General features: G+C 39.6%; 1 protein-coding gene across 2 annotated transcripts in view; it reads left to right on the plus strand.

Moving 5' to 3' along the window:
- The window catches only part of ppil2 (peptidylprolyl isomerase (cyclophilin)-like 2), a 392,675-nt gene that overhangs the window by 156,256 nt on the left and 222,301 nt on the right, over positions 1-14,118 (plus strand). For both annotated transcript variants that reach the window (XM_088000184.1, XM_043716075.2), the window contains exon 11: positions 11,108-11,183. In XM_088000184.1, coding sequence (XP_087856310.1) covers positions 11,108-11,183 — 76 coding nt within the window. The remainder of the gene's footprint in view (positions 1-11,107; positions 11,184-14,118) is intronic.

Consider the following 14,118-nt stretch of genomic DNA (forward strand, 5'->3'; position numbering starts at 1 on the left):
ATCTACCTACTAGAGAAGGTGCAAAACCTGACCTACTCTTTGGAAATAAGGCAGGGCAGGTGACTGAGGTGTCAGTGGGGGAGCACTTTGGGGCCAGCGACCATAATTCTATTCGTTTTAAAATAGTGATGGAAAAGGATAGACCAGATCTAAAAGTTGAAGTTCTAAATTGGAGAAAGGCCAATTTTGATGGTATTAGGCAAGAACTTTCAAAAGCTGATTGGGGGCCGATGTTCGCAGGTAAAGGGACGGCTGGAAAATGGGAAGCCTTCAGAAATGAGCTAACAAGAATCCAGAGAAAGTATATTCCTGTCAGGGTGAAAGGGAAGGCTGGTAGCTAGAGGGAATGCAGGATGACTAAAGAAATTAAGGGTTTGGTTAAGAAAAAGAAGGAAGCATATGTCAGGTATAGACAGGATAGATTGACTGAATCCTTAGAGTATAAAGAAAGTAGGAGTATACTTAAGAGGGAAACCAGGAGTGCAAAACGTGGACATGAGATAGCTTTGGCAAATAGAATTAAGGAGAATCCAAAGGGGTTTTACAAATATATTAAGGACAAAAGGGTAACTAGGGAGAGAATGGGGCCCCTCAAAGATCAACAAGGTGGCCTTTGTGTGGAGCCACAGAAAATGGGGGAGATACTAAATGAATATTTTGCATCAGTATTTACTGTGGAAAAGGATATGGAAGATATAGACTGTAGGGAAATAGATGGTGACACCTTGCAAAATGTCCAGATTACAGAGGAGGAAGTGCTGGATGTCTTGAAATGGTTAAAGGTGGATAAATCCCCAGGACCTGATCAGGTGTACGCTAGAACTCTGGGAAGCTAGAGAATTGATTGCTGGGCCTCTTGCTGAGATATTTGTATCATCGATAGTCACAGGTGAGGTGCCGGAAGACTGGAGGTTTGCAAACGTGGTGCCACTGTTTAAGAAGGGTGGTAAAGACAAGCCAGGGAACTATAGACCGGTGAACCTGACCTCAGTGGTGGGCAAGTTGTTGGAGGGAATCCTGAGGGACAGGACGTACATGTATTTGGAAAGGCAAGGACTGATTTGGGATAGTCAACATGGCTTTGTGCGTGGGAAATCATGTCCCACGAACTTGATTGAGTTTTTTGAAGTAACAAAGAGGATTGATGAGGGCAGAGCAGTAGGTGTGATCTATGTGGACTTTAGTAAGGCGTTCGACAAGGTTCCCCATGGGAGACTGATTAGCAAGGTTAGATCTCATGGAATACAGGGAGAACAAGCCATTTGGATACAGAACCGGCTCAAGGGTAGAAGACAGAGGGTGGTGGTGGAGGGTTGTTTTTCAAACTGGAGGCCTGTGACCAGTGGAGTGCCACAAGGATCGGTGCTGGGCCCTCTACTTTTTGTCATTTACATAAATGATTTGGATGCGAGCATAAGAGGTACAGTTAGTAAGTTTGCAGATGACACCAAAATTGGAGGTGTAGTGGACAGCAAAGAGGGTTACCTCAAATTACAACAGGATCTGGATCAGATGGGCCAATGGGCTGAGAAGTGGCAAATGGAGTTTAATTCAGATAAATGTGAGGTGCTGCATTTTGGGAAAGCAAATCTTAGCAGGACTTATACACTTAATGGTAAGGTCCCAGGGAGTGTTGCTGTACAAAGGGACCTTGGAGTGTAGGTTCATAGCTCCTTGAAAGTGGAGTCGCAGGTAGATAGGATAGTGACGAAGGCGTTTGGTATGCTTTCCTTTATTGGTCAGAGTATTGAGTACAAGAGTTGGGAGGTTATGTTGCGGCTGTACAGGACATTGGTTCGGCCACTGTTGGAATATTGTGTGCAATTCTGGTCTCCTTCCTATCGGAAAGCTGTTGTGAAACTTGAAAGGGTTCAGAAAAGAATTACAAGGATGTTGCCAGGGTTGGAGGATCTGAGCTACAGGGAGAGGCTGAATAGGGTAGGACTGTTTTCCCTGGAGCGTCGGACGCTGAGGGGTGACCTTATAGAGATTTACAAAATTATGGGGGTCATGGATAGGATAAGTAGGCAAAGTCTTTTCCCTCGTGTCGGGGAGTCCAGAACTAGAGGTCATAGGTTTAGGGTGAGAGGGGAAAGATATAAAAGAGACCTAAGGGGCAACTTTTTCATGTAGAGGGTGGTACATGTATGGAATGAGCTGCCAGAGGATGTGGTGGTGGCTGGTACAATTGCAACATTTAAGAGGCATTTGGATGGGTGTATGAATAGGAAGGGTTTGGAGGGATATGGGCCAGGTGCTGGCAGGTGGGACTAGATTGGGTTGGGATATCTGGTCGGCATGGATAGGTTGGACCGAAGAGTGGGTTCCCATGCTGTACACCTCTATGACTCTAAATGTCTAATAGGTCGGAATTTGTCTATACTGACTGCAACTAAGGCAATAAAATACAGGCTGACATTTCCTTTATTTGACCACTTATTTTACACCAAAGCCTTTTAACTCTCCCTATCTGACTACTTAAATACCAATATTCCAGTGGAGGACAGAAGAAATGCTTCAAAAATATTCTGATGCTGTCCTTGAAGCATGTCCTTGAAGCATTGTCCTTGGTGACTGGAGAAGCTTGCTACTAATCATTCAGAATGGAAACAGCTTGTCAATCAAGTTAACCATCATGCTTCAAGTCCCAATACCTAAATAATGATGGTGGCAGAGAGGAAAGAGAATGAAGCAGACCCTGCTTCTGGGACATTCACCTTACTGTACATTCTGCATTGTATTCTTAAAGGTTCATTCTGTTCAGTCAAATGAAGACCCAATGTAGGAACTTGTGAACCTGAGTAGACATCATTCTTCAATCGAGGGACAGCTATTGACAATGACTTGACTTTGTCTTGCGTTTTTTTCTGTTTGCTTTCTATCTCAAGTTCTTCCACTCTTGGGCTATGCTATCATATTATTAAATATTGACCTGTATAGACATATTCTTGAATATACTGTACCACTTATTGTAGCGGCTAATATACATATGTCAGACAATAGAAAATTTGTCAAAATTCACATTTAAACCAAACATTAAAATTCTAAATTCCATATATTATGATTTCCTGAAAACTTTAAATGATTAGGCTGGAATGAGCTATCCTTTGTAAATCTATCGTGATTGTACAATTAGCTCATGCCTTTCTAAGTGTTTGCTAATTTCATCCAGTATTACCGATTTTAGCAATCTAAATGACCTGTGAGGTCTCGCCTTGTCTCTTTTCCCTTTGTACAGAAGGCACTTCATGAGCATTTTGGAACATTAAGGGGTCTTGCTGTTTCCCTTTAAGTTTGCCATTAGTTTTCCTTCATACTCACACTTGGCTTTCCTAATCTCTCCTTTTGGCATTGCTGCTCTCATTGTTTTCTTCTTGGTTCTCCTCTCTATATTCATCATTTACCTCATTTTTAAGTCCAATATCAAACTTATTTGTTGATTTACAACCACTGATGTGCTATTTTTGCTCCTTGACCAATGAATTTTACCTGTATTTTCTGTATCTGTAATTTTGTTTGATCTATTATTTTTCAACTAATTTCAATGAAATTCTCTTTTTATTTATTGAATGTACCAAATTTTCAGTCTGATCCCTTTGTCCTGGCATTTTGTTATATTTTCTACCTGAATCTTGTTAGGCTACATATAGTTATTATTTCTTAAGATATTTTTTCACATTTCTTACTTTTTCCGATTCGATACCCAGAACTAAATCTAATGCCACATTCTTAGACTTGCAACATCCTGACAAAAGAAACACTTCTGCATGTTTTTTTAGAAGATTGTATGCCAGTGTTAATTATAAGTTTTGTTACTCCCTATTACTGCAACATCTTCAAGTCCTACAAACCCCTTCATTGCAAATTGAACTCACAATTTGTTTCACTGTCCACTTGTGATCCTTCCTTCCCTTCAACCCATCTTATGACTTCAGCTGTTTAGGCCTCTTGCTCTGTATCTATCTCTGATCTCTCATGGCATTCTGCCATCACCTGTCTGCGTTAAGTCCCTCCTTAAAACTCACTACCTTGGCAAACCTTTTGCCTAATCCCTTTGACTTTGGTCCATCTTTGTCACATTGTGCCTCTGTGAACTACTTTGAGACATTTTTATACATTAACAGCACTATATAAATGCAAGTTATGATCCGTCTCTTTGGCATTGGTATTAACAGACTCATAATAATATATGACTGTGCAAACTTCCCTCCTATAACATTCCTTTGGAAATTTGTTTGTGATTTGTACTTACCCCCAATTTGGTCTAAGTACCTTTTATTGTTTCTTAATTTAATCTACGCATCGAGATCAGTGGAAAACTTAGATTTCTTGGTCTTTAATCATGTCAATAATAAGGCAACCATGCCAACCTTTTTACCTTTTCCATACATTTTGGAAATTTCATAGCCAGGAATATTTAGTGCTTAGCCTTGCTTCAGCAAAAACCATGTTTCTATTGACGGTCCAGCATAATTTCCATTCTAGTTAGCAACTCTTGTTTCTCAGAAGTGATATCCATAGTGTAAAAAAGTGTTTCCTTTTATCAATCCATGAATTGGTATCTTTAATCTGTTTTCTCCCAAACTAGTTTAACTTTTGGCAACTGAATAATCACTTTACTGTACTTTTTAATCTTGGCACGTAACTGTTCAAACGCCTTCTATAAGACGTCTTTCTTGTTTTTCCCTTTGTTATTAGTTTCATTATGATTGATTACTTCAGCTTACTCCTGCTCCTTCTTCCAGAATCATTATCTGTTTTTTATGTCCCTTTCATTACACTAGAAAAGCAACACCTTGATACTCTTCATGTCTGAAGATCTATCCGTCTATCATAGAATCACTCTCTAGAAATACTACTTGCATTTTTCTCAACACTAGATTCTTTCCTTCCTCATATCCCAGGTAATCAATAGTTTTGCAATGGTGCTTGCAAGTTTCCTTCCATGCATTACCATGGATTTTTTTTCCCCTGAGTAGTGTCAGAATGGACAAGTATTTCTAAAGCTGTCTCTGCCAAGTTGTCATCTCCCATTTCTTTCTCCTCATTGCTGCAGCATATACTTCATTTCCTCTTATTCCACTCTCACTGCTTGGTGACTAACTCTTGCACTGCACTCAAGGAACTCTCCCTCTCCTTGTATAGTAGATTATCTCTGTGTCTCCAATTTTGTAATTTTAAAACAATACAGAGAAAATATTGGAGAAACTAGGCAGGTCTGGAAAAACTGACATGACTGAAGTCTGATATTACCAAAGAAAAATCTTATTGAACTCTAAACATTAACTCTGTTTCTCTCTCCACTGATGCTATCAGACTTGCTCACTTTCTCCAGCATTCTGTGTTTGTTTCAGATTTCCAACATCTGTTGTATTTTGCTTTTTTTTTAGTAATTTTGAGTTTGACTTATACACCAAGTTGCATTTTAGGTTTAATTACTGCCTGCTTCAAAACCATAAAAAAAGTATTAATGGCATTGTAGAAACAATAGTTGGATAGCAGATTCAGTTTCGGCAATAGAAGAGTGGTTTTGTCGTTGGATTAATGATGTAGAGACTAGGAGTTAAACCTCACCATTTTTAATTGGAATTTGGTTCTTAAAATTTGGAAATGAATGAAAATTCTGATATATGCAAGTATAACTGTAAAGCTGTTGGATTGTTCTAAAAATCCAATTCATTTACTCATGTTCTTTAGGGAAGGAAGTGTGCTATCCTCACATGGACTGGCTGAAATGTGACTTCATTCTTACATTAACATGTTTGATTCTTAGCTGCATCCTGAGCATATGGAATAAACCATTCAGTTGTATCAAATCTGTTACAAAAGCAACTCATCAGATATGAGCATTGTGTAAGCATTTTCAACACATACAGTGCAGGTCAGAGAGATTCCCATTACCAACATCCTAAGAATAACTATGGCTTGGTAATAAAATGCCAGCCTTGCCAGTCATGTCCATATCCCAAGAATGTTTAATTTTTAAAGGCAATCTGAGATATGTACTGAACCAAAGCTGAGAAAACTGAAAGAAATGTCACTTCAGGTTGTACATCTGAAGGAATAAGATGAGAAAGGCTGCTCTGAATATAAACAGAAAAAAAGGGCTGAAAGCTGTGTTTACCATAACTTGCAGAATTAAACAGTAATGTGAAATAATAGAAGATAATTGTTCTGTTGTATAATAAATAAAATTACGTATCCTTGTATGTCTTGCAATTATGAAATATTGTACATTGATAGCAACAGTAAACATTTAAAACAACTACTTTGATGTAGTAGATTCCATTTGCAATCCATCATGAGCGGGTCTGGTCTCAGCATGGGGATGAGTATCTTACTTGTCCCCATCCCAATTGTTCTGTTTCTGTCATATCAGGAGGTGCATTTGGATGCAAGAGTTTTTAACCAACTTTTTTGCATGTTGATAATTTACTGTATCAGCATTTATAATGAAAACTGCCCTGATCAAGCTGTAATTGCACACTCCCACTCACTGGAGGCACTAAGTGCCACAATTAGTGGGAATCTACTTAGACTATACCTGGTGTTGTGTGATTTAAAACTAACAGGTTCAATTGGAAGCACTAACTTTCGGAGTGCTGCTCCTTCATCAGGAGGTTGTCGCAACCACCTGATGAAGGTGCAGCGCTCTGAAAGCTAATACTTCCAAATAAACCTGTTGGACTATAACCTGGTGTTGGGTGATTTTTAACTTTGTTCGCCCCAGTCCAACACCAGCATCTCCAAATCATACTTACATTTTGACCACTTTATAAAGGTAATTTATATTGCAAATGAGAATCTTTATGTTCATTATGGAAATATTCAAAAAAAAGGACAAATATTGCAATGGGAATATCATCAGTGCATCCAGGTACAGTTAGTTCCCTGCCTGCAGACCTTCCCTCATCTGAAGTCCGCACCAGTTTTGATACACTGTGTTAAGCTACATGATTAGAGCTCGTAATATATTAAAGCATCTTGAATCTGGATGCATGCATTTATTTGTTTATGTTTATAAGTACCATCATCGTAATATTGTATTGCATGTTCTCACCTGGAAGTCTATAGCATGAAGTTGCATCATCGAGTTCCTCAGTCTGTTCTGTAGGGAAACAGCTATGCTCGAACTACTTCTGGTTCTCTGCTTTGCAAGTTGCTGTAGGTTTCTCCACATAAACAAGAGCAGAACATATACAATTAATGATAGGGACCTGGAGAGTGTTGTAGAACAGAGAGACCTAGGGTTTCAAGTACACAGTTCATTAAAAGTTGCATTATAGGTAGACAGGGTGGTAAAGAAGGCACTTAGCACTCTTGGCATCATTGCTCAGACCGTTAAGTGTAGGTGCTGGAGTTGTGCAGGACATTGGTGAGGCCACGTTTGGAGTACTGTGTACAGTTCTGGTTGCCCTGTTATTGGAAGGATATAGAGAGTGCTGAAAAGATTCACCAGAACGTTGCTGGGACTGGAGGGTTTGAGTTATAAGGAGAGGCTGGATAAGCTGAGACTTTTTCACTGGAGCATAGGAGATTGAGGGATAACCTTATTGAGGTTTATAAAATCATGAGGGGCATTGATGAGGTGAATAGCAAACATCTTTTCCCTAAGGTGGGGGAGTTCAAAACTAGAGGGCATAATATTAAGATGACAGGAAAAAGAGTTAAAAAGAATCTGAGGGGTAATGTTTTAACACAGAGAGTGGTTCATACATGGAATGACCTGCCAGAGTAAGTGGTACATGAAGGAACAGTTATAACATTTAAAAGATATTTGGATAGGTACATGAATAAGAAAGGTTTAGAGGGATCTGGTCCAAATGCAGGCAAATTGTACTATTTTAGTTTGGGAAACTTGCTCAGCATGGATGAGTTGGATTGAAGGGTTTGTTTCCTTTCCACAAAAGGACTTGAATACCCACCTTGAAACCCTCCTGCTTAATTTAAACCAGCAACACTGAAAAGATTTATTCCATGCAGTAATCTGTGAAAATTCAAGAGGCCTTGAACTAGTTAAAGGAAAAGTAACAACTTTGTTTCTTAAAGTATAATAGGGAATAATTAACTAACAACTATTTACAACTCCTTCCTCTAACCTATCTTTTACCTTCCCCTTCTACAATACTAGTCTGATAAGTCCATTAAGATTTACCAAAATTCAACTTTTCAAAAGCCAGCCAGACGTCAAATCTTCTTTTCTTCTTAATAAGGATTTCTGATTCACAGGTTACTGATCAATAAAGCTACCTTTTTAGAGAGCTATTCTCTGGGCAGTCTGCAGATATTGGTGGCGTGGCAGTTCTCCTCTCAACTGTTCAATTTTCCCTGGTCTTATACCCCCCCCAAAGCGTTGGCTTTTAAGATTATCAATATACTAAAAACTGGATTGGAGTTTGGTAATTTTTCAGGGTATAATTTAAACTGATTGGCCTAATTCAAATCTGTTTTATCATTTCCAGGCAACCCAGCTAGCTTTCGACCAAGTGTTACATTGTTACCTTATTCAGAGCACTTGGTGCTGTCAGGTAGTTCTGCTAGCTTTTAACTCTCTCAAAGGTACAGTACGCCCACATCTTCATAACAGTAGCGATGTTAATACCTCATCCCACCCATCCATTATTATTAGTCACAGCAGAGGATAGCTTGATGTTTTAGGCTGGTCTTGGCCAAACAGAAAACCTCCTTTTGGGGCCTTCAGTGGTTATCAGAAGCACGTACTACTAGGTCCTAACCCCTTCCCGGGGCTCTTGATCTTGACTCCCACTATCCTTCCTCACTCACTAGGGTCTGCCAGCCAGGCTGTGCCGATACCCAGCTTTCCCTGAAGACTGGAATCCATAACTACTACTTTGGGAATGCCTGTAGTCCCAGCACTGACCACCACTAAATCCTGGTGCTACTGTGACTGCAGAGCTCCTGGCCAATCAGATTGGTCAGCATCTCTTCAAAGTGGGACTTCCTCCCCAGGTAGGGAGCAGAAGTCTCCACCTTGTGAAATTGCTTGAACTTGCTGCAGGGCTGCTGAGTTCAGAGAGTACATTCCCTACTGACTCTTCCAGTGGTGGAGCGAGAATCCCTGCCATGTCAAAACCTTTCCCAGTGCTTCTCATTTAATCAGTGAGTATTTGTATAATTAGATGTGATGTGAAACCTGATGATTTAGGTTACCACTTTAGCCATATTTGTATGCTAGTAAATATCTGCAGTATATCCTGTAGGTCAGGTCACCCTCAAATGTTGAGCAGGTGAAGAAACATAAAGTAAATAATTTATTCTGTTTTATTGCAACATAAAAATGATCGGTTTAGTGTCTATCAGTGTTTATTTGAGTAGTTTATCAAAATGGAATCCCAAAAACTACTGCTTAGCCTCGCTAATGTGAGTAGTGTCTGACTGTTTTAGTTACTAGGAAACAAGCCAAGAGAGCAGCATGAAATAATTTTCAAAATCATTGGTTTCTCAAAAAGGATTCATCAAGGTGCCACACATGAGATTACTACACAGAATTATAACTCGTGGAATTGGGTGTAATTCTGTTTGTTTTGGTTGAGGATTTGTTAACGGCGAAAAAACAAAGCATCAGGATAAACAGGTTCATTTTTGATTTGGCTGATTTGTAATTTTTGGGTCTCTCAAGAGTAAGCTTCAGCTATATGCAATCCATGTCAATAACACAGAGGAGGGCGCCAAGGGGCCCTCTTGTGGCACAGTGATAGTGTTCTGAACCCTGGACCAGGAGGCCTGGGTTCAAGTCCCATCTGCTCTAGTGATGTGTAATAACACCTCTGAACAGGTTGATTAGAAATATCTAGAGGAGGAGGGTTGAATGGGAATAGAATCTAATTTATTGACAGTACAAAGTCAAATAGAAAAGTGAGCTGTGAAGATGTAAAGAGGCTGCAAAGTGGCATTGATAAGTTGTACGAGTGGGTGAGAACATGGAAGATAGAATCTTGTGCGGAGAAGTGTGAAGTTCTTCACTTTTTAAGAAAAATATAAAAACAGATATTTTTAAAATAGAGAGCAATTGGGGAGTATTGATATTCAGAGGAGCTTATGTGTCCTTGTACACACATCAGACAGCTAACATGTAGTGACAGGAAATTAGGAAGACAACATTATATGGGCTTGTATTACAAAGGGAGTATAAGAGTAAAGACGCTTCAGTATAATTATTTAGAACCAGAGTGAGATTGCACCTGTGCAGCTGTTTATAGCTTTAGTTCCCTTACCAAAAGCAGAATATGTTTAGTGTGTAACAAGGGTTCACTGGGCCAATGTTCACTGTACAGCCCTTGTGTCTCTGCAGCCCGTTTGCTGCTTTCCATTTCCTATCTCCCTTTCTTCCCCATGCTATCACTGTCTCACTCCCTGATTCACTTTCTCGCCACTGCTCTCCCAAGTCCTTTCTCGCTGGAAGGGTTTTGGAGAAGGAAGTGGTGACAGAGAAGGTCAAGGAGGGAAATGGTGAGCAAGCAGTAAGTAGAAAGAGTCAGTAAGAGGAATTTTGGACACATTAGGTTCAATGCCAGCTAGTAGCTTTTATTCAAAAATTCACAGGTCAGAAATGCAAGCAATCTTGCACTGTAAGGATTCTGAGTCTATGAATCCTTATCACATGATTTCTTACGGGAAAGTAATTTTCATGAGGCACTTTTCATTTGGCTTGCTGTTTTTTTTGCTAGTTTCTTCCCCTGGACTGGGAGGCCTGGGTTCATGTCCTACCTGCTCTAGTGATGTGTAATTACATCTCGGACAGGTTGATTAGAAAAATAAGCTAAATAGGTAAATAATATAAATATTATAATGTCATTCATTGTTGAAAGTTTGCAAAATAAACTGCCATAGCCAATATCAGTCTCAGGGCAGCATGTTAAGCAATTCAGAATTTTACAGCCCAGAACTGAATTGTTGTTCAAGAAAATAAAGTAATGTAGGTATGTGGGGATTATCTGATAAGGTTTAGTTGTTGTCTGGAGTTGGCAGAGGTAGATTGAATGCTTTAACTCTTCCTATGATGTTCCAACATGCTTACTCATATGTCAAAATCACAAATCGTGGAGAAAAATAGGTTTAATCAGATCGTTGTTGTTCCTTCCTACAGGCACATTACTCTACAGGAAAAGTCTCTGCTTCTTTCACATCTACAGCAATGATGCCAGAAACTACGCATGAAGCAGGTAATTGGATTAGATCCTCCAGTTACTCTAAATAATGGATTCAAGTCTCTTCTAGTTCGAGTTTGAGGCTGCTCATACTTTCTGCTGCCGATCTAATTAAAAACAGATTGTGCTGTTTAATTAGCACACACACATCAGTGGTCACGTTCACCTCTGCATGTCCATATCTAAAGATTCAAATTGAGAATATTGATCATCGTCTGATCCAGCTTAGCAAAAAGATGTTGGATTTTGCTATTTGGTTTGGAAAGGACAAAAGAATTGAGAAGAAGCTAGAGCAGTTCTGTAAACTTGGTGATTTGACATTTCACAGTGTTACCTTGTTACTTTCACATGTAATTTGCAAAACAGCAAAAAGAGAGGAATCAACAGTTTCTCTTAACCTTTTTAATTTCATGACTTAGCAGCATTAAAACAGTGCAAAACAAAAGTCAATGAAATGTAATGTTGGTATTGCTGCTGCCATTATAGTTAAAGGTTAAAGATCTTAAAGCAGTCATAGCTTTTTTATAAAGTTGTCTGTAAAATTGATGGCACAGACTAAAAAATAGTCATTGTACATATTGGGACTGGTCCGTCTTTGAGTTGCTTTTTGTCATTTGTGGTCATTTGCAATATGATTTATTGGTTTCAAACCTTTCTGCAAGGGAAAGCCCCAAGACAACCATAATGCTGCTGGTTTGAACACTTGCCTTAATTGCCCTCAAGAAAACTCCATTATTGTAGCAGATTATTTATTAATTGTTCATTTTATATGTTTGCATGTGTATGCAGACAGAAATCTGCTAGGAAGTCAACTGAAACATGAATCCAATAATCCAGTGAGGCACAGTATATTTCCGAGACTCCAGTTTAAAAACTTGTAGCGGGCTGTGAAAAGTTGCTGAACCTTTGTATGTGTCATTTGGGTCAGTTGGTAGTGAACACTAAAACGGGAGTAGATCCATTAGCCATGCTTTATTGTAAGCAAACTAAGAACTGTGGATGTTGAAGATCTGAAACAAAAATAAAAATTGCAGCTCTGGCAGCATCTGTGGACAGAAAGCAAAGTTTACCTTTCAATGAAGTTGACGGGTGGAGCGGAGAGGATTGACTGGAGAGATGAATACAGAACCCAGAAAGAGAATCAAAGTTACTCAGACAAAAGGGGGATAGATCGTAAGCCCAGAAGAAGAAAAGCTGATAACTGAGGCAATACGTAGGTGAAAAATAGATTGACTATGTTGAAAGCAGCCTGTGGCATGACAAGGTCTGGGGTGTGTCAATGGTTAAAGGACATAAAAGGTGGTTTTCAGGTTCTAAAATTATTGAACATCACATTGAGTCCTGAAGGCTGCAGGGTCCCCACTGAAAATTATACTGTTCTTCCAGCTTGTGCTAATCCTTGGTGGAGCAGTGCAGCAGGCCCGAGACAGAAATATTGGCCAGGGAAACACGGTGCTGTGTTGAATGGACAGGCAACTGGAAGTTTGGGGTCATTTTATGAATGGAGGGTAGGTATTCTGCAATGTGATCGTCCAGTCTGTTTGTCATGTATCCACAGTTGAGGGGGCTTCATTGTGAACAACGGATGCAGTAGACTAGATTGAATGAAGTGCAGGTAAATTGCTGTTTCACCTGAAAGGTGTGTCTGGAGTTTGGAGTCTTGCATAGTGAGGAGGGAATAGGCAAAAGGGCAAGTGCTGTTCCTTCTGTGATCACATGGAAAGATGCCATGGGAGTGCAGGGAGGTGTCCGCCATCAACGGCAGCAAAGCGAAGGAACTGATCGCGGAGAGTAGTAATAGTTTTTTCACTCTCACCAGTGAGGGTTCAAACACTTCAACCCACAATCCAGGTTGACACTGACTGAGTGTATTGTAGGAGGTGTCATCTTTGTATGAGATGTTGAACTAGGGGCCAATCAGCTTGCACAGCATGTTTCTAAAAATAATCATTGACTATTACCAACTGACATCTGTTTTTTGTGGTGACAATTGTTTATTTAACCAAATGATATTGAAATCAAATTACATGCTCCTTTGTTTCCTTTCTATCAACCCTTGCTGTATGCAAGCTGTTGTATTGCCAGGAGCATCATGACTGCATTTCAAATCTGCTTGTTGTATTACAACTTTCGAATGTTCTGAGAACTGATATGGCTCTATTATAGTTAAAATTGTATCCATCTGTTAGATCTTTTATTGTGGAAAAGGACAAAGATAAGCCTGAAATCAAATTTCTGAATTGAGAGGAAGGCCAACTTTAATTTAATTTGGTCAGAGTGGTCTTGGAACAGGTACTTTTATGTAAGTCTGTGTCAGAGCAGTGGACATATTCAAGAAGGCAATAGATTACAAAGGGATCTTGATCAGTTGGGCCAAAGGGTCGAGGGGTGACAGATTTAATTTCATTTGGATAAATGCAAGGTATTGCATTTTGGTAAAACAAACAGGGCAGGACTTTTACAGTTAATGGTAGAGCCCTGGGAAGTGGAGAGAGGTAGGGGTCCTTGAACGTTGTGTCACCTGCAGACAGAGTAGTGTGATGATACTTTGACTTTTAAGAGATGTATTTTGTCCTGGTTTTTTTAAATGAAGAGAGGTTGAGGCAGAGGTGGTTACGCGTCTGTTCCCAGTCAAAAACGTAGGCCATGGGGTTGGAACAATAGAAGCATTTTGAAAGGGTGGAGTCATGCTTCCATAGAACACAATTTTAAATTAACTTCCCACAGTTGCTGGGGTCTTGAAGCTGGATGTGGAAGGTCTTCTTCTTCTCTGTCTCTCATAACAAAAAGCTGAGATTCTCTTCCTGCTGCCAGAATTGCATGTGTGATAACCTATTTTAGTGAATTTGCCTTTGCCAAGGATGTGTATGGAATGTTACTGTGTTGGAACAAATGCTGTTTAATAGGGAAATAATCTATTGTCCTGTTAAGTTTTCCAATACAGCTAAGT

The sequence above is a fragment of the Chiloscyllium plagiosum genome, unplaced genomic scaffold, assembly GCF_037043375.1.
Source record: "Chiloscyllium plagiosum isolate Xiang-an unplaced genomic scaffold, Cpla_swu_hap1 HiC_scaffold_24, whole genome shotgun sequence".
NCBI lineage: Eukaryota > Metazoa > Chordata > Chondrichthyes > Orectolobiformes > Hemiscylliidae > Chiloscyllium > Chiloscyllium plagiosum.